The sequence below is a fragment of the Oryzias latipes genome, chromosome 18, assembly GCF_002234675.1.
Source record: "Oryzias latipes chromosome 18, ASM223467v1".
Classification (NCBI taxonomy): domain Eukaryota; kingdom Metazoa; phylum Chordata; class Actinopteri; order Beloniformes; family Adrianichthyidae; genus Oryzias; species Oryzias latipes.
This window is the reverse complement of record NC_019876.2, coordinates 13,799,990-13,826,607: the sequence shown is the minus strand read 5'-3', so window position 1 is coordinate 13,826,607 and position 26,618 is coordinate 13,799,990. Positions and strand designations below refer to the sequence as shown.

The following is a 26,618-nucleotide window of genomic DNA, read 5'->3' as shown; positions in this document are numbered from 1 at the left end:
AAAAGTTTAAAATTTAGTAAAATATTTGAAAAAATATACACCATTATATTGCTTAGTTTTTTATGTTCCTTTTTTAAGTAGTTCGGGGGGGGGGGGGTTATTTTACAGTAGAGGGATATTCCAGATTTTCTTTTTTATGGTTAAAAAACTTTCAGACATTTTTCTACAACTTAAGTTTTATTAAGGATGCATAACATTTTCTTTATGGACAACTACAATGCATGTGTTTAGCTAATATTAAAGTCAAAGAATTCCACTTACTGTAAACTTCAACAAAGAGGCTCGATTTTTAAATCCAGCAGAAGACGAATCCAGCAAATCAGTAGTGAATGTCTCTCCAGGTGATCTAAACCTCATTTGTCTTGTTGTTATTATCTCAGTAGTTGTAGTTGTAGTAACTGGTATGGTAGTTGCAGGGGGGTTTGCAGTTGTTGGCTTAACTGTGGTAGCTCTACTAGCTATAGTAGTTTTATTTGTTGGCTTGTCTATGGTAGATGTTGTTGTTGTAAATATTGGCTGAATTGTACTAACTTTACTATTTGTGGTAGCTGGTGGCTTGGCTGAGTCAGTTGTAGCTTTTTTCTCAGTTGTAGTAGATTGGATGGTGGTAGACTTTGGGCTAATTGTGATCTCTCTAGTGATAGTAGTAGTTAATAGCTTAGTTGTAGCAATTGTAGGTTTTGACTCAGTTGTGTTTGTTGGCTTAGTTGTGGTATCTGCGGGGGTTATTACAGTTGTTGGCTTGGCTGTGGAAGCTCTAGTAGCTATAGTAGTTGTATGTGTTGGCTTATCTATAGTAGATGTGATAGCTGGTGGCTTCGTTGAGGCAGTTGTAGCTTTTTGCTCAGTTACAGTGGTTATTGGTTGAATCGAGATAGTGCTTGTGGCTTTAAATGTTGGGGTGGATCCAACTCCAGCTGTAGTTTTTACAGCTATTGTTGATGGTTTCAGAGATGGTACAATTGTCGGTGCTACTGCTACAGGGGAGGATGTGATTGTGACTGTTGAATTGATTGTGGCCACAGATGCTGTAAAGTTGGCAATGGTAGATGCTACAGTTGTTGTAGTTGCTGGCTTAGCTGTGGTGATGGTTGTGGTTGTTGGCTCAGTTATGGTAGTCATAATTGTCTTGGTTGTGGACATTCTGGTTGATATAATTTTTGTATTTGTTATCCTATCTGTAATAGTTGTGGTAGGTGTGGTGGTTGTAGATTGTGGCCTATTTATGCTGTCTGTAGTAGTTCCTGTGGTCGATGCCTTGGTTTCAGCAGTTGTAGCTGTTGGCTTTGTCTTGTTAGTGGTGGTTGGACTCGTTAGCGTAGTTGAGGCCATGGTGGCATTTGTTTTTTCCCCATTTGTTGTAGTTAACGTGGTGTTAGTCACTTGTTCCATTGTAGTTTTTAGCTTCATGGTGGTAGATGTAGTTGTTAGCTTAGTTGTAGTCATGGTGGTGGTTGTAGTAATTTCCTTAAATGTTGTGGCGGTTTTTGCAGCATTGATATTTGTTATTGTAACTGCTGTTTTTCCACTTGTAATACTATCTGGGAGAGCTGTGATGGTAGGAGCAGTTCTATGTGTAAGTGGTATCATTAAGGTTTCTGTTGAGAATGCGCCTAAGCTAGTATAAGGAAATCTTGTTACAACTAAAGCTTCTTTTGTTCTGGTAGATGATGTTATCGGTACAGCTGTGGTTGTTGGTCCAGTTGTGGTTCCCAATGAAAAAGAGTCGGTTGTTGATGGAAGATTTGTGCTTTTTATTCTGTCTGAAGTTCCAAAAGTGTTAGACAATGTTGAACATACCGTTGAGGGTGTGTCTGTGATTGTTTTTTGAAATTTCAAACAACATTCACAGCATTTATTATTAGTGAAAGTAGGTATTTTTGTGGCTTCAGAATTGAATGTTGATATTTTAGCTAAAATTGTTGTCGGGGAATTTATACTGCTAAACACAGTACTAATTGTTATGGGGGATGAAATGGTGGGCGTTTGCAATTTTGATGTTGCAGTAGTTATACCAGTTGAAAAAGTGCTTAAATCAACTCTTGCGGTAGGTGTGCCTGTACTTGTTGTAGGTAGAAATGCTGCTGTATTTGGTGTGGCACTGCTGCTTGTGATAGTAGTAACTGCTGTGGGGGAGGAAGTTAAGGGTAGTGTTGGCACCTCTGTTGTTGCTGTTGTTGCAGCAGTCGAAAAAGTGCTTACATTACCTCTTGCAGTAGGTGTGCCAGTACTTGTAGTAGGTGAAAATGCTGTTATTGGTGTGGCACTACTGCTAGTGGTACTAGTAACTGTTGTAAAGAAAGTAGCTAAAGTTGATGTTGGCACTTCTGTTGCTGCTGTAGTTACATCAGTTACATCAGTTGAAACAGGGCTTAAATCACTGCTTGTGGTGGATGCCTCTCCACTTGTTCTAAGTGTAAATGCTGTTTTTGTTGGTGTTGCGCTATTGTTTGTGGTACTAGTAACTGTTGTAGGGGAAAACATTGAGGTTGTTGGTTGCACCTTTGTTCTTACTGTAGTTAAAGCCATTGAAACGGTGCTTAACTCAATGTTTGTGGTAAGTGCATCTGAACTTGTATGCGGGACAAATGCTGTTGTTAATGGAGTGACACTACTGCTTGCGGTGGTAAAACGTGTTGTGGAGGAAGAAACTGTGGTTATTGGTTGTACCACTGTTGTTGCTGTAGTTACATGTGTTGTAACAGTGCTTACATCAATTCTAGTGGAAGGTGCCTCTGTACTTGTTATGGGTAAAAATGCTGTTGTAGTAGTTGGTGTGGTTGCAGTAACTGTTATAGGGGAAGAAGTTGAGGTTGTTGGTTGAACCTCTGTTGTTGCTGTAGTGACAGGTGTTGTAACAGTGCTTACATCAATTCTAGTGGAAAGTGCCTCTGTACTTATCATAGGTACAAATGATGTTGTAGTAGCTGGTGTGGTTGCAGTAACTGTTATAGGGGAAGAAGTTGAGGTTGTTGGTTGAACCTCTGTTGTTGCTGTAGTTACAGGAGTTGAAAAAACGCTTACATTAACTCTTGTGGTAGGTGCATCTGTTTTAGTAGTAGGTTCAAATGCTGGTGTTGGTAGTGTGGCTCTACTGCTTTTGGCAGTAGTATCTGTTGTGGATATTGAAGCTGTGGTTGTTTGTTGCACCGCTGTTGTCGCTGTAGTTTCAGCAGTTGAAACGCTGGCCTCATCAGTTTTTGTAGAAGGTAACTCTGCACTTGGTTTAGTTACAAATGTTGTTGTAGATGATGTGGCACTCTTGTGTGTGGCAGCAGTAACTGTTGTAGGGGATAAAGCTGTGGTTGTTGGTTGCACCTCTGTTGTTGCTGTAGTTTCAGCAGTTGAGACGCTGGTCTTATCAATTATTGTGGTAGGTGTGCCTGTACCTGTTGGTGTAAATGCTTTTGTTGTTGGTTTTGCACTAATTTCTGTGGCAGTAGTAATTGTTGTGAAGGAAGTAGCTGAGGTTTGTGTTGGCAACTTTGTTGGCAACTCAGTTGTTGTATGTACCCATGCTGTTGTTGTTGGTGTGGCTTTACTGTTTTCGGTAGTTGTAACTGTTGTGGATATTGAAGCTGTGGTTGTTGGTTGCACCTCTGTTTTTGCCGTAGTTTCAGCAGTTGAAACGCTGGCCTCATCAGTTCTTGTAGAAGGTGTCTCTGTACTTGGTGTAGGTACAAATACTGTTGTAGATGATGTGGCGCTCTTGTGTGTGGCAGCAGTAACTGTTGTAGGGGATAAAGCTGTGGTTGTTAGTTGCACCTCTGTTGCTGTAGTTTCAGCAGTTGAAACGCTGGCCTCATCAGTTTTTGTAGAAGGTAACTCTGTACTTGGTGTAGTTACAAATACTGTTGTAGATGATGTGGCACTCTTGTGTGTGGCAGCAGTAACTGTTGTAGGGGATAAAGCTTGTGTTGTTGGTTGTACCTCTGTTGTTGCTGTAGTTTCAGCAGTTGAATCGCTGGTCTCATCAAATAATGTGGTAGGTGTGCCTGTACTTGTTGGTGTGAGTGCTGCTGTTGTTGGTTTTGCACTAATTTCTGAGGCAGTAGTAATTGTTGTGAAGGAAGTAGCTGACGTTTGTGTTGGCAACTCGGTTGGCAACTCGGTTGTTGTATGTACAAATGCTGTTGTTGTTGGTGTGGCTTTACTGCTTTTGGTCATTGTAACTGTTGTGGATATTGAAGCTGTGGTTGTTGGTTGCACCTCTGTTGTTGCTGTAGTTTCAGCAGTTGAAACGCTGGCCTCATCAGTTCTTGTAGAAGGTGCCTCTGTACTTGTAGGTACAAATGTTGTTGTAGATGATGTGGCACTCTTGTGTGTGGCAGCAGTAACTGTTGTAGGGGATAAAGCTTGTGTTGTTGGTTGCACCTCTGTTGTTGCTGTATTTTCAGCAGTTGAATCTCTGGTCTCATCAAATAATGTGTTAGGTATGCCTGTACTTTTTGGTGTGAATGCTGTTGTTGTTGGTTTTGCAATAAATTCTATGGCAGTAGTAATTGTTGTGAAGGAAGTAGCTGAGGTTTGTGTTGGCAACTCTGTTGGCAACTCGGTTGTTGTATGTACAAATGCTGTTGTTGTTGGTGTGGCTTTACTGCTTTTGGTCATTGTAACTGTTGTGGATATTGAAGTTGTGGTTGTTGGTTGCACCTCTGTTGTTGCTGTACTTTCAGCAGTTGAAACGCTGGCCTCATCAGTTCTTGTAGAAGGTGCCTCTGTACTTGTTTTAGGTACAAATGATGTTGTAGATGATGTGGCACTCTTGTGTGTGGCAGCAGTAACTGTTGTAGGGGATAAAGCTGTGGTTGTTGGTTGCACCTCTGTTGTTGCTGTAGTTTCAGCAGTTGAAACGCTGGCCTCATCAGTTTTTGTAGAAGGTAACTCTGCACTTGGTTTAGTTACAAATACTGTTGTAGATGATGTGGTACTCTTGTGTGTGGCAGCAGTAACTGTTGTAGGAGATAAAGCTGTGGTTGTTGGTTGCACTTCTGTTGTTGCTGTAGTTTCAGCAGTTGAAACGCTGGCCTCATCAGTTTTTGTAGAATGTAACTCTGTACTTGGTGTAGTTACAAATACTGTTGTAGATGATGTGGCACTCTTGTGTGTGGCAGCAGTAACTGTTGTAGGGGATAAAGCTGTGGTTGTTGGTTGCACCTCTGTTGTTGCTGTAGTTTCAGCAATTGAATCTCTGGTCTCATCAAATAATGTGGTAGGTATGCCTGTACTTGTTCGTGTGAATGCTGTTGTTGTTGGTTTTAAACTAATTTCTGTGGCAGTAGTAATTGTTGTGAAGGAAGTAGCTGAGGTTTGTGTTGGCAACTCTGTTGGCAACTCGGTTGTTGTACGCACAAATGCTGTTGTTGTTGGTGTGGCTTCACTGCTTTTGGTAGTTGTAACTGTTGTGGATATTGAAGCTGTGGTTGTTGGTTGCACCTCTGTTGTTGCTGTAGTTGCAGCAGTTGAAACGCTGGCCTCATCAGCTCTTGTAGAAAGTGTTTCTGTACTTGTTGTAGGTACAAATGTTGTTGTAGATGATGTGGCACTCTTGTGTGTGGCAGCAGTAACTGTTGTAGGGGATAAAGCTGTGGTTGTTGGTTGCACCTCTGTTGTTGCTGTAGTTTCAGCAGTTGAAACGCTGGCCTCATCAGTTCTTGTAGAATGTAACTCTGTACTTGGTGTAGGTACAAACACTGTTGTAGATGATGTGGCACTCTTGTGTGTGGCAGCAGTAACTGTTGTAGGGGATAAAGCTGTGGTTGTTGGTTGCACCTCTGTTGTTGCTGTAGTTTCAGCAGTTGAAACGCTGGCCTCATCAGTTTTTGTAGAAGGTAACTCTGTACTTGTTGTAGGTACAAATGTTGTTGTAGATGATGTGGCACTCTTGTATGTCGCAGCAGTAACTGTTGTAGGGGATAAAGCTGTGGTTGTTGGTTGCACCTCTGTTGTTGCTGTAGTTTCAGCAGTTGAAACGCTGGCCTCATCAGTTCTTGTAGACGGTAACTCTGTACTTGGTGTAGGTACAAACACTGTTGTAGATGATGTGGCACTCTTGTGTGTGGCAGCAGTAACTGTTGTAGGGGATAAAGCTGTGGTTGTTGGTTGCACCTCTGTTGTTGCTGTAGTTTCAGCAGTTGAAACGCTGGCCTCATCAGTTTTTGTAGAAGGTAACTCTGTACTTGGTGTAGTTACAAATACTGTTGTAGATGATGTGGCACTCTTGTGTGTGGCAGCAGTAACTGTTGTAGGGGATAAAGCTGTGGTTGTTGGTTGCACCTCTGTTGTTGCTGTAGTTTCAGCAATTGAATCTCTGGTCTCATCAAATAATGTGGTAGGTATGCCTGTACTTGTTCGTGTGAATGCTGTTGTTGTTGGTTTTAAACTAATTTCTGTGGCAGTAGTAATTGTTGTGAAGGAAGTAGCTGAGGTTTGTGTTGGCAACTCTGTTGGCAACTCGGTTGTTGTACGCACAAATGCTGTTGTTGTTGGTGTGGCTTCACTGCTTTTGGTAGTTGTAACTGTTGTGGATATTGAAGCTGTGGTTGTTGGTTGCACCTCTGTTGTTGCTGTAGTTGCAGCAGTTGAAACGCTGGCCTCATCAGCTCTTGTAGAAAGTGTTTCTGTACTTGTTGTAGGTACAAATGTTGTTGTAGATGATGTGGCACTCTTGTGTGTGGCAGCAGTAACTGTTGTAGGGGATAAAGCTGTGGTTGTTGGTTGCACCTCTGTTGTTGCTGTAGTTTCAGCAGTTGAAACGCTGGCCTCATCAGTTCTTGTAGAATGTAACTCTGTACTTGGTGTAGGTACAAACACTGTTGTAGATGATGTGGCACTCTTGTGTGTGGCAGCAGTAACTGTTGTAGGGGATAAAGCTGTGGTTGTTGGTTGCACCTCTGTTGTTGCTGTAGTTTCAGCAGTTGAAACGCTGGCCTCATCAGTTTTTGTAGAAGGAAACTCTGTACTTGTTGTAGGTACAAATGTTGTTGTAGATGATGTGGCACTCTTGTATGTCGCAGCAGTAACTGTTGTAGGGGATAAAGCTGTGGTTGTTGGTTGCACCTCTGTTGTTGCTGTAGTTTCAGCAGTTGAAACGCTGGCCTCATCAGTTCTTGTAGACGGTAACTCTGTACTTGGTGTAGGTACAAACACTGTTGTAGATGATGTGGCACTCTTGTGTGTGGCAGCAGTAACTGTTGTAGGGGATAAAGCTGTGGTTGTTGGTTGCACCTCTGTTGTTGCTGTAGTTTCAGCAGTTGAATCTCTGGTCTCATCAAATAATGTGGTAGGTGTGCCTGTACTTTTTGGTGTGAATGCTGTTGTTGGTTTTGCACTAATTTCTATGGCAGTAGTAATTGTTGTGAAGGAAGTAGCTGAGGTTTGTGTTGGCAACTCGGTTGGAAACTCTGTTGTTGTATGTACAAATGATGTTGTTGTTGGTGTGGCTTTACTGCTTTTGGTAGTTGTAACTGTTGTGGATATTGAAACTGTGGTTGTTGGTTGCACCTCTGTTGTTGCTGTAGTTTCAGCAGTTGAAACGCTGGCCTCATCAGTTCTTGTAGAAGGTGCTTCTGTACTTGTTGTAGGTACAATTGTTGTTGTAGATGATGTGGCACTCTTGTGTGTGGCAGCAGTAACTGTTGTAGGGGATAAAGCTGTGGTTGTTGGTTGAACCTCTGTTGTTGCTGTAGTTTCAGCAGTTGAAACGCTGGCCTCATCAGTTCTTGTAGAAGGTAACTCTGTACTTGGTGTAGGTACAAACACTGTTGTAGATGATGTGGCACTCTTGTGTGTGGCAGCAGTAACTGTTGTAGGGGATAAAGCTGTGGTTGTTGGTTGCACCTCTGTTGTTGCTGTAGTTTCCGCAGTTGAAACGCTGGCCTCATCAGTTCTTGTAGAAGGTGTCTCTGTACTTGGTGTATGTACAAATACTGTTGTAGATGATGTGGCGCTCTTGTGTGTGGCAGCTGTAACTGTTGTAGGGGATAAAGCTGTGGTTGTTGGTTGCACCTCTGTTGCTGTAGTTTCAGCAGTTGAAACGCTGGCCTCATCAGTTTTTGTAGAAGGTGTCTCTGTACTTGGTGTATGTACAAACACTGTTGTAGATGATGTGGCACTCTTGTGTGTGGCAGCAGTAACTGTTGTAGGGGATAAAGCTGTGGTTGTTGGTTGCACCTCTGTTGTTGCTGTAGTTTCAGCAGTTGAATCGCTGGTCTCATCAAATAATGTGGTAGGTGTGCCTGTACTCGTTGGTGTGAATGCTGTTGTTGGTTTTGCACTAATTTCTATGGCAGTAGTAATTGTTGTGAAGGAAGTAGCTGAGGTTTGTGTTGGCAACTCTGTTGGCAACTCGGTTGTTGTATGCACAAATGCTGTTGTTGTTGGTGTGGCTTCACTGCTTTTGGTATTTGTAACTGTTGTGGATATTGAAGCTGTGGTTGTTGGTTGCACCTCTGTTGTTGCTGTAGTTTCAGCAGTTGAAACGCTGGCCTCATCAGCTCTTGTAGAAGGTGCTTCTGTACTTGTTGTAGGTACAAATGTTGTTGTAGATGATGTGGCACTCTTGTGTGTGGCAGCAGTAACTGTTGTAGGGGATAAAGCTGTGGTTGTTGGTTGCACCTCTGTTGTTGCTGTAGTTTCAGCAGTTGAAACGCTGGCCTCATCAGTTCTTATAGAAGGTAACTCTGTACTTGGTGTAGGTACAAACACTGTTGTAGATGATGTGGCACTCTTGTGTGTGGCAGCAGTAACTGTTGTAGGGGATAAAGCTGTGGTTGTTGGTTGCACCTCTGTTGTTGCTGTAGTTTCAGCAGTTGAAACGCTGGCCTCATCAGTTCTTGTAGAAGGTGTCTCTGTACTTGGTGTATGTTCATATACTGTTGTAGATGATGTGGCGCTCTTGTGTGTGGCAGCAGTAACTGTTGTAGGGGATAAAGCTGTGGTTGTTGGTTGCACCTCTGTTGCTGTAGTTTCAGCAGTTGAAACGCTGGCCTCATCAGTTTTTGTAGAAGGTAACTCTGTACTTGTTGTAGGTACAAATGTTGTTGTAGATGATGTGGCACTCTTGTGTGTGGCAGCAGTAACTGTTGTAGGGGATAAAGCTGTGGTTGTTGGTTGCACCTCTGTTGTTGCTGTAGTTTCAGCAGTTGAAACACTGGCCTCATCAGTTTTTGTAGAAGGTAACTCTGTACTTGTTGTAGGTACAAATGTTGTTGTAGATGATGTGGCACTCTTGTATGTCGCAGCAGTAACTGTTGTAGGGGATAAAGCTGTGGTTGTTGGTTGCACCTCTGTTGTTGCTGTAGTTTCAGCAGTTGAAACGCTGGCCTCATCAGTTCTTATAGAAGGTAACTCTGTACTTGGTGTAGGTACAAACACTGTTGTAGATGATGTGGCACTCTTGTATGTCGCAGCAGTAACTGTTGTAGGGGATAAAGCTGTGGTTGTTGGTTGCACCTCTGTTGTTGCTGTAGTTTCAGCAGTTGAAACGCTGGCCTCATCAGTTCTTATAGAAGGTAACTCTGTACTTGGTGTAGGTACAAACACTGTTGTAGATGATGTGGCACTCTTGTGTGTGGCAGCAGTAACTGTTGTAGGGGATAAAGCTGTGGTTGTTGGTTGCACCTCTGTTGTTGCTGTAGTTTCAGCAGTTGAAACGCTGGCCTCATCAGTTCTTGTAGAAGGTGTCTCTGTACTTGGTGTATGTACATATACTGTTGTAGATGATGTGGCGCTCTTGTGTGTGGCAGCAGTAACTGTTGTAGGGGATAAAGCTGTGGTTGTTGGTTGCACCTCTGTTGCTGTAGTTTCAGCAGTTGAAACGCTGGCCTCATCAGTTTTTGTAGAAGGTAACTCTGTACTTGTTGTAGGTACAAATGTTGTTGTAGATGATGTGGCACTCTTGTGTGTGGCAGCAGTAACTGTTGTAGGGGATAAAGCTGTGGTTGTTGGTTGCACCTCTGTTGTTGCTGTAGTTTCAGCAGTTGAAACACTGGCCTCATCAGTTTTTGTAGAAGGTAACTCTGTACTTGTTGTAGGTACAAATGTTGTTGTAGATGATGTGGCACTCTTGTATGTCGCAGCAGTAACTGTTGTAGGGGATAAAGCTGTGGTTGTTGGTTGCACCTCTGTTGTTGCTGTAGTTTCAGCAGTTGAAACGCTGGCCTCATCAGTTCTTATAGAAGGTAACTCTGTACTTGGTGTAGGTACAAACACTGTTGTAGATGATGTGGCACTCTTGTGTGTGGCAGCAGTAACTGTTGTAGGGGATAAAAGTGTGGTTGTTGGTTGCACCTCTGTTGTTGCTGTAGTTTCAGCAGTTGAAACGCTGGCCTCATCAGTTCTTGTAGAAGGTGTCTCTGTACTTGGTGTATGCACATATACTGTTGTAGATGATGTGGCGCTCTTGTGTGTGGCAGCAGTAACTGTTGTAGGGGATAAAGCTGTGGTTGTTGGTTGCACCTCTGTTGCTGTAGTTTCAGCTGTTGAAACGCTGGCCTCATCAGTTTTTGTAGAAGGTAACTCTGTACTTGTTGTAGGTACAAATGTTGTTGTAGATGATGTGGCACTCTTGTGTGTGGCAGCAATAACTGTTGTAGGGGATAAAGCTGTGGTTGTTGGTTGCACCTCTGTTGTTGCTGTAGTTTCAGCAGTTGAAACGCTGGCCTCATCAGTTCTTGTAGAATGTAACTCTGTACTTGGTGTAGGTACAAACACTGTTGTAGATGATGTGGCACTCTTGTGTGTGGCAGCAGTAACTGTTGTAGGGGATAAAGCTGTGGTTGTTGGTTGCACCTCTGTTGTTGCTGTAGTTTCAGCAGTTGAAACGCTGGCCTCATCAGTTTTTGTAGAAGGTAACTCTGTACTTGGTGTAGGTACAAATGTTGTTGTAGATGATGTGGCACTCTTGTATGTCGCAGCAGTAACTGTTGTAGGGGATAAAGCTGTGGTTGTTGGTTGCACCTCTGTTGTTGCTGTAGTTTCAGCAGTTGAAACGCTGGCCTCATCAGTTCTTATAGAAGGTAACTCTGTACTTGGTGTAGGTACAAACACTGTTGTAGATGATGTGGCACTCTTGTGTGTGGCAGCAGTAACTGTTGTAGGGGATAAAGCTGTGGTTGTTGGTTGCACCTCTGTTGTTGCTGTAGTTTCAGCAGTTGAAACGCTGGCCTCATCATTTTTTGTAGAAGGTAACTCTGTACTTGTTGTAGGTACAAATGTTGTTGTAGATGATGTGGCACTCTTGTGTGTGGCAGCAATAACTGTTGTAGGGGATAAAGCTGTGGTTGTTGGTTGCACCTCTGTTGTTGCTGTAGTTTCAGCAGTTGAAACGCTGGCCTCATCAGTTTTTGTAGAAGGTAACTCTGTACTTGGTGTAGGTACAAATGTTGTTGTAGATGATGTGGCACTCTTGTATGTCGCAGCAGTAACTGTTGTAGGGGATAAAGCTGTGGTTGTTGGTTGCACCTCTGTTGTTGCTGTAGTTTCAGCAGTTGAAACGCTGGCCTCATCAGTTCTTGTAGAAGGTAACTCTGTACTTGGTGTAGGTACAAACACTGTTGTAGATGATGTGGCACTCTTGTGTGTGGCAGCAGTAACTGTTGTAGGGGATAAAGCTGTGGTTGTTGGTTGCACCTCTGTTGTTGCTGTAGTTTCAGCAGTTGAATCTCTGGTCTCATCAAATAATGTGGTAGGTGTGCCTGTACTTTTTGGTGTGAATGCTGTTGTTGGTTTTGCACTAAATTCTATGGCAGTAGTAATTGTTGTGAAGGAAGTAGCTGAGGTTTGTGTTGGCAACTCGGTTGGAAACTCTGTTGTTGTATGTACAAATGCTGTTGTTGTTGGTGTGGCTTTACTGCTTTTGGTAGTTGTAACTGTTGTGGATATTGAAGCTGTGGTTGTTGGTTGCACCTCTGTTGTTGCTGTAGTTTCAGCAGTTGAAACGCTGGCCTCATCAGTTCTTGTAGAAGGTGCTTCTGTACTTGTTGTAGGTACAAATGTTGTTGTAGATGATGTGGCACTCTTGTGTGTGGCAGCAGTAACTGTTGTAGGGGATAAAGCTGTGGTTGTTGGCTGCACCTCTGTTGTTGCTGTAGTTTCAGCAGTTGAAACGCTGGCCTCATCAGTTCTTGTAGAAGGTAACTCTGTACTTGGTGTAGGTACAAACACTGTTGTAGATGATGTGGCACTCTTGTGTGTGGCAGCAGTAACTGTTGTAGGGGATAAAGCTGTGGTTGTTGGTTGCACCTCTGTTGTTGCTGTAGTTTCAGCAGTTGAAACGCTGGCCTCATCAGTTCTTGTAGAAGGTGTCTCTGTACTTTGTGTATGTACAAATACTGTTGTAGATGATGTGGCGCTCTTGTGTGTGGCAGCAGTAACTGTTGTAGGGGATAAAGCTGTGGTTGTTGGTTGCACCTCTGTTGCTGTATTTTCAGCAGTTGAAACGCTGGCCTCATCAGTTTTTGTAGAAGGTAACTCTGTACTTGTTGTAGGTACAAATGTTGTTGTAGATGATGTGGCACTCTTGTGTGTGGCAGCAGTAACTGTTGTAGGGGATAAAGCTGTGGTTGTTGGTTGCACCTCTGTTGTTGCTGTAGTTTCCGCAGTTGAAACGCTGGCTTCATCAGTTCTTGTAGAAGGTAACTCTGTACTTGGTGTAGGTACAAACACTGTTGTAGATGATGTGGCACTCTTGTGTGTGGCAGCAGTAACTGTTGTAGGGGATAAAGCTGTGGTTGTTGGTTGCACCTCTGTTGTTGCTGTAGTTTCAGCAGTTGAATTGCTGGTCTCATCAAATAATTTGGTATTTGAGCCTGTACTTGTTGGTGTGAATGCTGTTGTTGTTGGTTTTGCACTAATTTCTGTGGCAGTAGTAGTTGTTGTGAAGGAAGTAGCTGAGGTTTGTGTTGGCAACTCGGTTGTTGTATGTACAAATGCTGTTGTAGGTGGTGTGGCTTTACTGCTTTTCGTAGTTGTAACTGTTGTGGATATTGAAGCTGTGGTTGTTGGTTGCCCCTCTGTTGTTGCTGTAGTTTCAGCAGTTGAAGCGCTGGCCTCATCAGTTCTTGTAGAAGGTGCTTCTGTACTTGTTGTAGGTACAAATGTTGTTGTAGATGATGTGGCACTCTTGTGTGTGGCAGCAGTAACTGTTGTAGGGGATAAAACTGTGGTTGTTGGTTGCACCTCTGTTGTTGCTGTAGTTTCAGCAGTTGAAACGCTGGCCTCATCAGATCTTGTAGAAGGTAACTCTGTACTTGGTGTAGGTACAAACACTGTTGTAGATGATGTGGCACTCTTGTGTGTGGCAGCAGTAACTGTTGTAGGGGATAAAGCTGTGGTTGTTGGTTGCACCTCTGTTGTTTCTGTAGTTTCAGCAGTTGAATCTCTGGTCTCATCAAATAATGTGGTAGGTGTGCCTGTACTTGTTGGTGTGAATGCTGTTGTTGGTTTTGCACTAATTTCTGTGGCAGTAGTAGTTGTTGTGAGGGAAGTAGCTGAGGTTTGTGTTGGCAACTCGGTTGTTGTATGTACAAATGCTGTTGTTGGTTTTGCACTAATTTCTATGGCAGTAGTAATTGTTGTGAAGGAAGTAGCTGAGGTTTGTGTTGGCAACTCGGTTGGAAACTCTGTTGTTGTATATACAAATGCTGTTGTTGTTGGTGCGGCTTTACTCCTTTTGGTAGTTGTAACTGTTGTGGATATTGAAGCTGTGGTTGTTGGTTGCACCTCTGTTGTTGCTGTAGTTTCAACAGTTGAAACGCTGGCCTCATCAGTTCTTGTAGAAGGTGCCTCTGTACTTGTTGTAGGTACAAATGTTGTTGTAGATGATGTGGCACTCTTGTGTGTGGCAGCAGTAACTGTTGTAGGGGATAAAGCTGTGGTTGTTGGTTGCACCTCTGTTGTTGCTGTAGTTTCAGCAGTTGAAACGCTGGCCTCATCAGTTCTTGTAGAAGGTAACTCTGTACTTGGTGTAGGTACAAACACTGTTGTAGATGATGTGGCACTCTTGTGTGTGGCAGCAGTAACTGTTGTAGGGGATAAAGCTATGGTTGTTGGTTGCACCTCTGTTGTTGCTGTAGTTTCAGCAGTTGAATTGCTGGTCTCATCAAATAATTTGGTAGTTGAGCCTGTACTTGTTGGTGTAAATGCTGTTGTTGTTGGTTTTGCACTAATTTCTGTGGCAGTAGTAGTTGTTGTGAAGGAAGTAGCTGAGGTTTGTGTTGGCAACTCGGTTGTTGTATGTACAAATGCTGTTGTTGGTGGTGTGGCTTTACTGTTTTTGGTAGTTGTAACTGTTGTGGATATTGAAGCTGTGGTTGTTGGTTGCACCTCTGTTGTTGCTGTAGTTTCAGCAGTTGAAGCGCTGGCCTCATCAGTTCTTGTAGAAGGTGCTTCTGTACTTGTTGTAGGTACAAATGTTGATGTAGATGATGTGGCACTCTTGTGTGTGGCAGCAGTAACTGTTGTAGGGGATAAAGCTGTGGTTGTTGGTTGCACCTCTGTTGTTGCTGTAGTTTCAGCAGTTGAAACGCTGGCCTCATCAGTTCTTGTAGAAGGTAACTCTGTACTTGGTGTAGGTACAAACACTGTTGTAGATGATGTGGCACTCTTGTGTGTGGCAGCAGTAACTGTTGTAGGGGATAAAGCTGTGGTTGTTGGTTGCACCTCTGTTGTTGCTATAGTTTCAGCAGTTGAATCTCTGGTCTCATCAAATAATTTGGTAGGTGTGCCTGTACTTGTTGGTGTGAATGCTGTTGTTGGTTTTGCACTAATTTCTATGGCAGTAGTAATTGTTGTGAAGGAAGTAGCTGATGTTTGTGTTTGCAACTCGGTTGGAAACTCTGTTGTTGTATATACAAATGCTGTTGTTGTTGGTGCGGCTTTACTGCTTTTGGTAGTGGTAACTGTTGTGGATATTGAAGCTGTGGTTGTTGGTTGCACCTCTGTTGTTGCTGTATTTTCAACAGTTGAAACGCTGGCCTCATCAGTTCTTGTAGAAGGTGCCTCTGTACTTGTTGTAGGTACAAATGTTGTTGTAGATGATGTGGCACTCTTGTGTGTGGCAGCAGTAACTGTTGTAGGGGATAAAGCTGTGGTTGTTGGTTGAACCTCTGTTGTTGCTGTAGTTTCAGCAGTTGAAACGCTGGCCTCATCAGTTCTTGTAGAAGGTAACTCTGTACTTGGTGTAGGTACAAACACTGTTGTAGATGATGTGGCACTCTTGTGTGTGGCAGCAGTAACTGTTGTAGGGGATAAAGCTGTGGTTGTTGGTTGCACCTCTGTTGTTGCTGTAGTTTCAGCAGTTGAATCTCTGGTCTCATCAAATAATGTGGTAGGTGTGCCTGTACTTGGTGTAGGTACAAATACTGTTGTAGATGATGTGGCGCTTTTGTGTGTGGCAGCAGTAATTGTTGTAGGGGATAAAGCTGTGGTTGTTGGTTTCACGTCTGTTGCTGTAGTTTCAGCAGTTGAAACGCTGGCCTCATCAGTTTTTGTAGAAGGTAACTCTGTACTTGTTGTAGGTACAAATGTTGTTGTAGATGATGTGGCACTCTTGGGTGTGGCAGCAGTAACTGTTGTAGGGGATAAAGCTGTGGTTGTTGGTTGCACCTCTGTTGTTGCTGTAGTTTCAGCAGTTGAAACGCTGGCCTCATCAGTTCTTGTAGAAGGTAACTCTGTACTTGGTGTAGGTACAAACACTGTTGTAGATGATGTGGCACTCTTGTGTGTGGCAGCAGTAACTGTTGTAGGGGATAAAGCTGTGGTTGTTGGTTGCACCTCTGTTGTTGCTGTAGTTTCAGCAGTTGAAACGCTGGCCTCATCAGTTCTTGTAGAAGGTAACTCTGTACTTGGTGTAGGTAGAAACACTGTTGTAGATGATGTGGCACTCTTGTGTGTGGCAGCAGTAACTGTTGTAGGGGATAAAGCTGTGGTTGTTGGTTGCACCTCTGTTGTTGCTGTAGTTTCAGCAGTTGAATTGCTGGTCTCATCAAATAATTTGGTAGGTGAGCCTGTACTTGTTGGTGTGAATGCTGTTGTTGTTGGTTTTGCACTAATTTCTGTGGCAGTAGTAGTTGTTGTGAAGGAAGTAGCTGATGTTTGTGTTGGCAACTCGGTTGTTGTATGTACAAATGCTGTTGTTGGTGGTGTGGCTTTACTGCTTTTGGTAGTAGTAACTGTTGTGGATATTGAAGCTGTGGTTGTTGGTTGCACCTCTGTTGTTGCTGTAGTTTCAGCAGTTGAAACGCTGGCCTCATCAGTTCTTGTAGAAGGTAACTCTGTACTTGGTGTAGGTACAAACACTGTTGTAGATGATGTGGCACTCTTGTGTGTGGCAGCAGTAACTGTTGTAGGGGATAAAGCTGTGGTTGTTGGTTTCACCTCTGTTGTTGCTGTAGTTTCAGCAGTTGAATCTCTGGTCTCATCAAATAATTGTATAAGTGTGCTTGTACTTGTTGGTGTGAATGCTGTTTTTGTTGGTTTTGCACTAATTTCTATGGCAGTAGTAATTGTTGTGAAGGAAGTAGCTGATGTTTGTGTTGGCAACTCGTTTGTTATATGTACAAATGCTGTTGTTCTTGGAGTGGCTTTACTGCTTTTGGTATTAGTAACTGTCGTGGATATTGAAGCTGTGGTTGTTGGTTGCACCTCTGTTGTTGCTGTAGCTTCAGCAGTTGAAACGCTGGCCTCATCAGTTCTTATAGAAGGTAACTCTGTACTTGTTGTAGGTACAAATGTTGTTGTAGATGATGTGGCACTCTTGTGTGTGGCAGCAGTAACTGTTGTAGGGGATAAAGCCGTGGTTGTTGATTGCATCTCTGTTGTTGCTGTAGTTTCAGCAGTTAAGATGCTGGCCTCATCTGTTCTTTTAGAAGGTAACTCTGTACTTGGTGTAGGTACAAAAACTGTTGTAGATGATGTGGCACTCTTGTGTGTGGCAGCAGTAACTGTTGTAGGGGATAAAGCTTGTGTTGTTGGTTGCACCTCTGTTGTTGCTGTAGTTTCAGCAGTTGAATCTCTGGTCTCATCAAATAATGTGGTAGGTATGCCTGTACTTGTTGGTGTGAATGCTGTTGTTGTTGGTTTCGCACTAATTTCTGTGGCAGTAGTAATGGTTGTGAAGGAAGTAGCTGAGATTTGTGTTGTGTACTCTGTTGGCAACTCGGTTGTTGTATGTACAAATGCTGCTGTTGTTGGTGTGGCTTTACTCCTTTTGGTAGTAGTAACTGTTGTGGATGTTGAAGCTGTGGTTATTGGTTGCACCTCTGTTGTTGCTGTAGTTTCAGCAGTTGAAACGCTGGCCTCATCAGTTCTTGTAGAAGGTAACTCTGTACTTGTTGTATGTACAAATGTTGTTGTAGATGATGCGGCACTCTTGTGTGTGGCAGCAGTAACTGTTGTAGGGGATAAAGCCGTGGTTGTTGGTTGCATCTCTGTTGTTGCTGTAGTTTCAACAGTTAAGACGCTGGCCTCATCTGTTCTTTTAGAAGGTAACTCTGTACTTGGTGTAGGTAGAAAAACTGTTGTAAATGATGTGGCACTCTTGTGTGTGGCAGCAGTAACTGTTGTAGGGGATAAAGCTTGTGTTGTTGGTTGCACCTCTGTTGTTGCTGTAGTTTCAGCAGTTGAATTGCTGGTCTCATCAATTTTTGTGGTAGGTGTGCCTGTACTTGTTGGTGTAAATGCCGTTGTTGTTGGTGTTGCACTAATTTCTGTTGCAGTAGTCATTGTTCTGAAGGAAGTAGCTGAGGTTGGTGTTGGCAACTCTGTTTTTGTATGTACAAATGCTGTTGTTGTTGGTGTGGCTTTACTGCTTTTGGCAGTAGTAACTACTGTGGATATTGAAGCTGTGCTTGTTGGTTGCACCTCTGTTGTTGCTGTAGTTTTAGCAGTTGAAACGCTGGTCTCATCAGTCCTCGTAGAGGGTGCCTCTGTACTAGTTGTAGGTACATATGCTGTTGTAGTTGAATTGGCATGACTACTTGTGGCATTAGTAACTGTTGTGGAGGATATTGATGCTGTGGTTTTTGGTTTCACCTCTATTGTTGCCTTAGTTACAGTAATTGAGACGCTGGTTTCATCAATTATTGTTGTAGGTGTGCCTTTACTTGTTATCAGTGTAAATGCTGTTGTCGTTGGTGTTGCACTATGTATCGTGGCAGTAGTAATTGTTGTGAAGGAAGTAGCTGAGGTTTGTGTTGGCAACTCTGTTGTAGGTACAAATGCTGTTGTTGTTGGTGTGGCTCCACTGCTTTTGGCAGTATTAACTGTTGTGGATATTGAAGCCGTGGTTGTTGGTTGCACTTCTGTTGTTGCTGTAGTTTCAGCAGTTGAAACGCTAGTCTCATCAGTTCTTTGAGAAGGTGCCTCTCTACTTGTTGTAGGTACAAATACTGTTGTAGTTGATGTGGCACTCTTGCGTGTGGTAGCAGTAACTAATGTGGAGGATAAAGCTGTGGTTGTTGGTTTCACTTCTGTTCTTTCTGTAGTTTCAGTTGTTGAATCGCTGGCCTCATGAGTTCTTGTAGAAGGTGCCTCTGTACTTGTTGTAGGTACAAATGCTGTTGTTGTTGATTTGGCATGACTACTTGTGGCATTAGTAACTGCTGTGGAGGATAAAGCTGTGGTTGTTGGCTTCACCTCTGTTGTTGCCGTAGTTACAGCAGTTGAGACGTTGGTCTCATCAATTATTGTGGTAGGTGTGCCTGTCCTTGATGTTGTCTGCAAAAATGTTGTTGGGGATTTTGGTTTTGTCGAACCATGAGTTAATGTTATAGCAGTTGTCTCTACCACTGTTGTCTTGTCTTGGGATGTTGTTTCTTCCGTTTGGCAAATTGTTGATCCTGTTGTAGTTTGTTGAATCTTGCTTGTTGTTTGTTCATCAACACAGCATTCACAGCAACAGTTGCAGATTTCACTTGCGTTTGTTGAGAGTGAGATTGATGTTGCATCTGACTTTTTTGATAAATCAGTCATGGTTGTTGTTAGAATACCTGCAATTATAGTTAAAGGGAGTTTAAAACAATTGTTTTTCATTCAATGCTTATTATTGACTTACCTGATATTATGAGGAGGCGCAAAAACATTTTTTGAAGTCCCATTGCAGTTTGTCCTCTCAACTGGATAATTTAAGAAATCTCTCCTCAAATTGAAAGTTTTTATTCCTGAAAAAAAAGATGATCAGAATTAAGTTTAACCGTTTGAAATCCTACCAAAATGGGAGTCTAGAGAACTCCAGACAAAGCAGCATCTCAAGTCTAAGCTAAGGAAGTTTAAGTTCAGAGTTCCTCAGAGCATAGTTTAAAATTATTTTTGTTTTAAGTCCAGCGGTGATTGTGACTCACCCAGCACATCTAATTTAAAGAAAATAGTCGATTGCTTTTACTTATAAGAATGCACAGGACTAATCTAATTTTTCCAAATACCTTTGCACTAAAAATACGTCTATCTTTGGGCTGATGTGGTCTTATACTCATGTATGTTAAAAAAGTTTGTCAAAAAATGTTGGACCAGTCCTATTTTAAAAAAATGATATAAGTGATTTTAAAATATACCTATTGTTCCTGTGTTATCTATTACTGTGACTTTTGTTTTCAGCCTTTTCGCTATAAGATGTGAAACCTTCTCTGCACTTATTAAATTGACAAAACTTGTATGTTTGCATTTTGTTGAGACACTCTCATTGTGTGCACACATACTCATATAAACAGTATGAGACAGCCTGTCAGTTTAGTTTTTTGTGTCATCGCTCTTTTGTTTTCTGTGCAGGTTGGCTGTTTCTTCTCCTGGATGTTACCGCCCACTCATTTGTGGCTCTCTATGGAGCAGCGCACAGCTGCTAGCACTTGACTTGATTTGTTTGTGCAGTATTTAAGTGTTGCTGTTTTAGTCCACAGTGTCAGTGTGTTCTGGGGCCTGTTTCAGAAAGGAGGTTCAACCAACTCTGAGGTTGAACTTGAACTCTGAGTTGGTCAATCGGGAGATTAACAACTCTGAGTTTTCTGTTTCAGATAAGCTGATCCGAGTTGGGTCAATCAACTCTGAGTGGACTGATTCGGAGTTTAGCGTGCGCACCGCGACTATAAGAAGCCATTATCAATGGAGCGCAGATATCACGAGTCACCATGGCAACCGTGAAAAAAAGAGGTCTGCGTATTTTTCGCCAGCTGAACTTGACGTGCTGCTGCAGAGTTACAGTGAATATGAGCACATATTCCAGAAGAAAAGCAACACCGCTGCATCTGCAAAACAGAGACAGTTAGCGTGGAAAACATAGCTGCTCAAGTTAATGCCTAAGTTTGCATTTAAATCATTGTTATAAAATATTGACTGTAATAACTTTTTAAATAGCGTAAGGAGTGAAATAAAAAATGGCGATATTTAGGTGTACGTTTGAAGTGTTATTCCTGGTGTAAATGCATGAAATGCTGCATAGTGTACAGAACCAATCTGGGGGGAAAATGCATTTAATGTTGATAATGTTTAGAGGACTTTTTTGTTAACCTCCCCCTCTTGCAAACGTTGGTCAGTTTAATATTAATACATGCAATTGTGTTTTTCAAAGTGAACTTTTGTCTACTGTTGAACCTTTCGCTGCGCGAAGACTTCTCCTTTCTTTTCTCTCGACTTTCCGACCGTGCTCACCCCCCCCCCCCCCCATCTGCACCTGCACTCGCACCCCGCTCACCACACACACACTGCAACACTACCATTGTATTGGTCAAGTGGTATAGGTTTATATGGGATTAAGAAAGTAAGCAGTGCTAGCAAATTGTGTTTCCAAAAATTAATTGTGACATTAATCTAATTCAATGTCCCTGATTTCATTTTCATGTAGATGCAATCCTGCAGGAATTAAAAGAACATGGCAGCAGCTAAAAATGAAGTATAAAAACATAATTCAATCAGGTCAAATATGAGCATGTCATGGATGTAGGCTTTGTTGACAATATTTGACATATGAAACATCTACATAGCAAGACCTAATGTTGTTTTCATTTTGTATATGTAATTGACTGCAACGAAAAACGGTAACGCTCAAACAAAAACGTATGGGGAAATGACAAAATATTGTGTCTTCTCAAAATCCTCGTACGAGGTAAATATAATTCTCTACGAATTAATGCAGCCTCCTCGTCTATTGGGTCCTCCAAAAAAGAACAAGCCATTCTTGTCATTTAGACCGTCTCTGTCTGTGTGACGGAAATTTGGGCAATGAAGGTTAAAGCGAAAAATACCACTTCGTCTTTAAAAAGGGGAGGGGACCGGCAGAAACCTTGAGTTTAGAGAATAAAACCTGCTCCCGACCAGGTTAGGTTCACAGCATAAGTAACCATGGACACTGACTCCGAGTATAAGTTACCTCTCTTTTAGAAACGGGTTTGACTTACTCTGCTTTCTCCTGTTTAACAAACCTCCCATTCTGAAACGGAAAACCCAGGGTTTCCCTGATTCCAGGGTTAACGCACTCAGAGTTTACACTTAACCTCCTTTCTGAAACAGGCCCCTGATCTGTGAACTCTTCACTATCACTGCATTGCACTGAAAACAGTGTTGGTTCCTTTGCTTGTTTTACAGGTTTTTGTGTGCGTGTGTTTGTTTTTCTTTCTTCCCACGTAAGATTTGCTTGATCTATCCTGCAAATTCTGGTATAGCATAAGACACAAATTTTAAGCTTAAATTTAGCTACAATGTTCAATATGTATAAGAGAGCCACCAGTATTTACACTTGCACTGTTAAAAACAAAAAAAGAATCTTACTCTAAATGTTGGTTTCTAGTTATGAAGCAGTGACTTCATATTTCTGGCTAAAATCTTTTACCAAGATAAGCATAAATCTTCTCTTTTGTATTTGAGGAGACTATAAACCTTTATCTATATTCTTGTATAGCTGGACAGGAGTGGCATGCTAAGAAAACAAGTGGCTAGTTCCACCCAACAGAATAACCAAATGCGTTAGTTTGCTTTAGTGTAAAATGCCATGCAGAGGCATGTCTGATTATTTTCTTAAGTAAAATAGGAGTTGCTGCCAGAATGACCTAGATTGTGCCTTCAAGAAGCACCGACTGTATTATTATGCTAGCTAACAGCAATGTACTTGACCACACTGGCCATTAAAAAAGGCATATAATTTGCATTTAGTGTTAGATTCTTTTTTTTAAGCCTCCGCCATCCCTTCTGTATTTTTCTTTTTGGCAAAAGATAAACCAAAAAAAAGTTTATACAGCCATGTATAAACACGGGCATCTATGCTCAATCATTATGAGTTGAATGGTAAGAGTTATAAGTAAGGTGACAATCCCATTGAGAGAACTGTTATTTCCCCATTACCTCAGGCAGACACCAAGCCTATACTAAACTAACCAACAGTAGAGGTGAAGCCCAAGACTAGCAAGCCATTCAGCAGTTGTTCAATTAAAATGATGCTTCTCTTAACCCTTTGATGCGCAACATAGGTCTAAAGTGACCCGGCTGAGTTTTTATTTTTGATATCTTTGCAACAAATTAATGTTGTCAAACAGTCAAGGTATTCCTCAATTAACTTGTTTTAGACCATCACACATGATTTTCTTATTTTTTCATTTCTTACTTTTTGATGAAAAACTGTTTTTTTGTATCACTACCCCTTTAATGCGCAACATGGGTCCAAAATGAGCCACATTCATTTTCTATGTTATTTCTCACATGGCTCAGTATTTATACAACATAACTTTGAAATAATTTACATTTATTCCTCCATATATAGTCAAAATATCTTGTTTTTTGTGCCTCTTGAGCACCATACATGATAACAAAGCGGTGGATGACAACAGGCAGAAGAAGAAACCAGAAGTGATCCAGTACTATGAGAAATCAAAATGAGGTGTGGACACAATGGATCAAATGGTTAGAAACTATTCATGTCAGTGAAGAACACGGAGGAGGTCCATGGTTCTTTGGTACAATATACTGGATGTTGCCACCCTAAATGCCTTCACTGCTCAACACCCTGGCTATTTGGGTGGTGTCATCAATGCACACTGGCTTTTTATCAAGGAACTGGCAAAGAGCCTGTCATGCCACATATGAAGAGGCGCATTGAGGGCACACCCCAACACCAAAAGCATGTTTGGGTGGGAGTGGCTCAGGTGGTTGAGCAAGTCAGCCAATGATCGGAGGATCAGCGGTTCGATCCCTGCTCCCCCCAGTCAACTGTCGTTGTGTCCTTGGGCAAGACACTTCACCCTCCCTGCCTCCAGTGCGGCTCCACTGATGTGTGAATGTGCATGAATGTTCCGGTGATGGCCAGAGGGACCGTAGGCGCCAATTGGCAGCTACACCTATGTCAGTCTGCCCGAGGGCAGCTGTGACTAAAACAGTAGTTACATGAATGAAGAGTGAATCAATAATGGACACATTGTAAGAACTTTGAGCGTCTGGAAAACTGCAGATAAATCCAATCTGTTATTATTATTATTATTACTATTATTTTCAGGCAATGGGAAAATGTGGGTTTAAAAAACAAACAGAGCCACTATCCAGCCTGAAGATAGCATCAAACAGGATCAAACAGGAGGGCCAAAGGAAGAGGAAGAAGTGTGCGATCTGCCCAGTTTCCAAAGACAGAAAAGTCAAAAGCTGGTGTTCTCACTGCACCAGATCTGTGTGCTGAGCACAAATATCACATTATAATTTGTGGCATGTAAAAACGAAGGTTGCAATTTGTGTACACGGATGTCCCATACCAGTTTAAAGTTGTTAAGATACTGAAAGAGTTCAGATTGTTATACATGTTATGTTATCAGAGGTATGTGTTAAAAAAAGGAAAATGACCATGTTTCAATTAAAGACATTAAAGTTTGGCCCAACTCATTGCAAAAATATTACTTTAAAACAAATGTAAGTGTTACAGTATTAAGTAATTTGATTAAAATCACACTTGAATGACTGACTGTGTCGTGTATGTAAATTTGTTGTAAAAAAACATTCTTATTTATAAAGTATGAAAGGAAAAATGTAACTCTTATTCTGGGTTAATAAAAAAAAGACATGTAAAGAATACTTGGAATATTCAACAGCAAAAAATATATATTTCAAAAGATACAACAAAATAAAAACTCAGCCATCATAAATTTACATAGAAAATTAATGTGGGTCATTTTAGACCCATGTTGCACATTAGAGGGAGTGTGGATATGTTGCGCATCAAAGAGTTTAAATGTATTAGAATGAAGCAAATATTCATTTTTTTATATAACTAAAATGTCTAAGTATTGGTTAAAATACAGGAAAACACAAGTGAAGAAGGTGCTAAATTTAAAATCCAAGCTAAAAAGTTATTTAACTCCGGCCGTTAGGGCACACCGTTTTGTAGTGTCTAATGTGTTTCTACTCACACATAACATTCAGCTAATCATCATCCTTTATAGAGACACAAAAAATTACAATAAATAAAACCAGGTTTTGGATAAGTATGCAGGATGGTGTGTCCTAAAGACCAGGATTGGGGAAAAAAAGAACTAAAGACCAGACAATTGAAAGCTGCTTTTAAAAATAACCTAAATTAAAATGCACAGAAGATTGTTCCAAAAACTTAAAAATAATAGATCCTCAGAGTTTTTTTCATGGATTTTTGAATTTACTGGCAAATTGGATGAGTTGACCTTAAAGCTCAGGGGGACAGAAAGGAGACAGCAGGTTTTATAGGTGAGGACTATAGGTTAAATTTTTCCAAAAATTGATACACAGCCAGTGGAGTGAATGTAAAGTCTTTAAAGTGTGTTCTTTTCTAAGTTTTTACTCACAAAAACCCTCTCATCTCATGTCATGCTATAATACAAGGGTAATGCATTGCTTGCCTTCCACGGCTCCACTCAAAAACTCTTTCCACCACCTCTGACACTGTTGGCAGTGTTAGTTTCCTTGTCATCCTGTCTCATCACATTGTGTATCGCCAAGACTTGTTTTTGTTTTTTTTATATTGTTTTATTCTAGACATTACCTCAAAGACTCTATAGAGTGTAAATGAGTTTTTGTGTGTTATGAATTGTCTTATCAATTCAAATATCCAGCAGACTTTCATCTTCAGTCAGCTGATAGTCCGTTTGTTGTCATATTTGAGAAATATTTGTCTCAGTCCAGATGGTTTAGTTGACTTTGCAATTGACATTGTGTCTTATTTCCTATGTTGTTTAACAAAGTTTAGAAATTTGAATATCTTTATGCTTTACTTTGAGCGTACAGGTAGAATATTTGAATATTTTCTATTGCACAAGTACAATTGTAGAGATAGTCTCACCAACTGTTTAAGAATGGTTTTTATCATTTGTCAAAATGTTTTTATTTTTTTAATGCTCCTTTAAGCACAAACCTTGAAGTAAATGTTAAAAAAGCTATTTAATCAGCATTTTTATATTCAGAAAATGAGTAAATCAGGGTTTAACCTGTTAAAATGAAGGGAGATTTCTACACCTTTATCAATGTTTTTTATTTGACTGAATACATGAATTGACATTACCAGTTATTTATATTTTTGCACTCTTTTTAACCCAAAGGATCAAAAATCCCTTTGAGCAACATATCAACCATGAATGAAGTCAAAGTATAAAAGATCCACTTACAAATAGGATGAGTTCCTCAAAAGAAACTTAAATCCAGGTAATAGAACTTAAGAGATGACTTGAACATTATCCTTCTGCTCTTCAACTATTTCTGTGATGCTTTGATGAGTCTTTTATAATAGCTAAGTATCAGAGAAATGTGACGTGACTCTGAGTGTTGGAGGCTTTAAAGGAATCAGGCTAAAGACAACAAAACCAAAAAAAAACATGAAACCCCAATCAGTCATCTTCATGCTTCATGCAAAAATACAGTATAAGTATTGTTGGGATTCCATTCTCTGAAGTGAACAAACCAGTCCTTCTAGCTACCTAGTCGAGTTGTAGAATTGTGACAATTCGAAACCTTAAATGTTTGTTTCTTGCAGGGTTGCTACACACGACAAAGCATAATACAATTTCAGATTTTCTCAATACAGTAAAACAACTGTGTCTTTTCTAGACATTTACAGTAGAAGTAGGTCTTTTGAAAATCTTTTTCTTTTTTTCTTTAGAATTAAGAATTATGAAAGTCTTTGGTGGGAAAAAAGCCAAATGTCTTCAACTTAAAAAAAATAAACGGGCCAGGTTACCTTTCTCTGCCATGGAACCATTTTTAACAAAACATTTTTAAAGTACCTGTTGGTTGTTTGTTTGTTTTTTCCTGAGATAATTAACCCTCTGTAACGTCAAACTGTTACAAGCTGCTTGGATAGGAGCAGAGTTATTCAACATGAGAATTTTGTGGAAAAGCCTGATCCTTTTTGGTACTTACATGTGTACACAAATGTGTACAACAATGGATTACAAAACATTTATAATCTGTACATCATGCACTTGTCCTGGGAGCCGGTTTAGCTCGTGCTGGTTTGCGGCGCCTTCCGTCCGTGAAACCAGGGTTCGACTCCGGGCTGCTCCCTGTTCCCTTCTCTACCTCTGTGCCGGTCCCAAGCCCGGTTTGAGAATGTTGCGTCAGGAAGGGCATCCGGCGTAAAACATTGCAAAGTTTACCATGCGACTTGTTCGCTGTGGCGACCCCTGATGGGA

General features: G+C 41.3%; 1 protein-coding gene across 1 annotated transcript in view; it reads right to left on the bottom strand.

Annotated features, from left to right (window-relative positions):
• Positions 1-26,349, bottom strand: part of LOC105358295 (mucin-17) — a 31,963-nt gene extending 5,614 nt beyond the window's left edge. The window contains exons 1-3 of the mRNA XM_023948996.1: positions 25,596-26,349; positions 19,055-19,160; positions 262-18,989 (exon numbers count right to left, since the gene is read on the bottom strand). Of these exons, the coding sequence (XP_023804764.1) occupies positions 262-18,989; positions 19,055-19,097 (18,771 nt within the window). The 5' untranslated portion in view covers positions 19,098-19,160; positions 25,596-26,349. The remainder of the gene's footprint in view (positions 1-261; positions 18,990-19,054; positions 19,161-25,595) is intronic.
• Between the last annotated feature and the right edge of the window lie 269 nt (positions 26,350-26,618).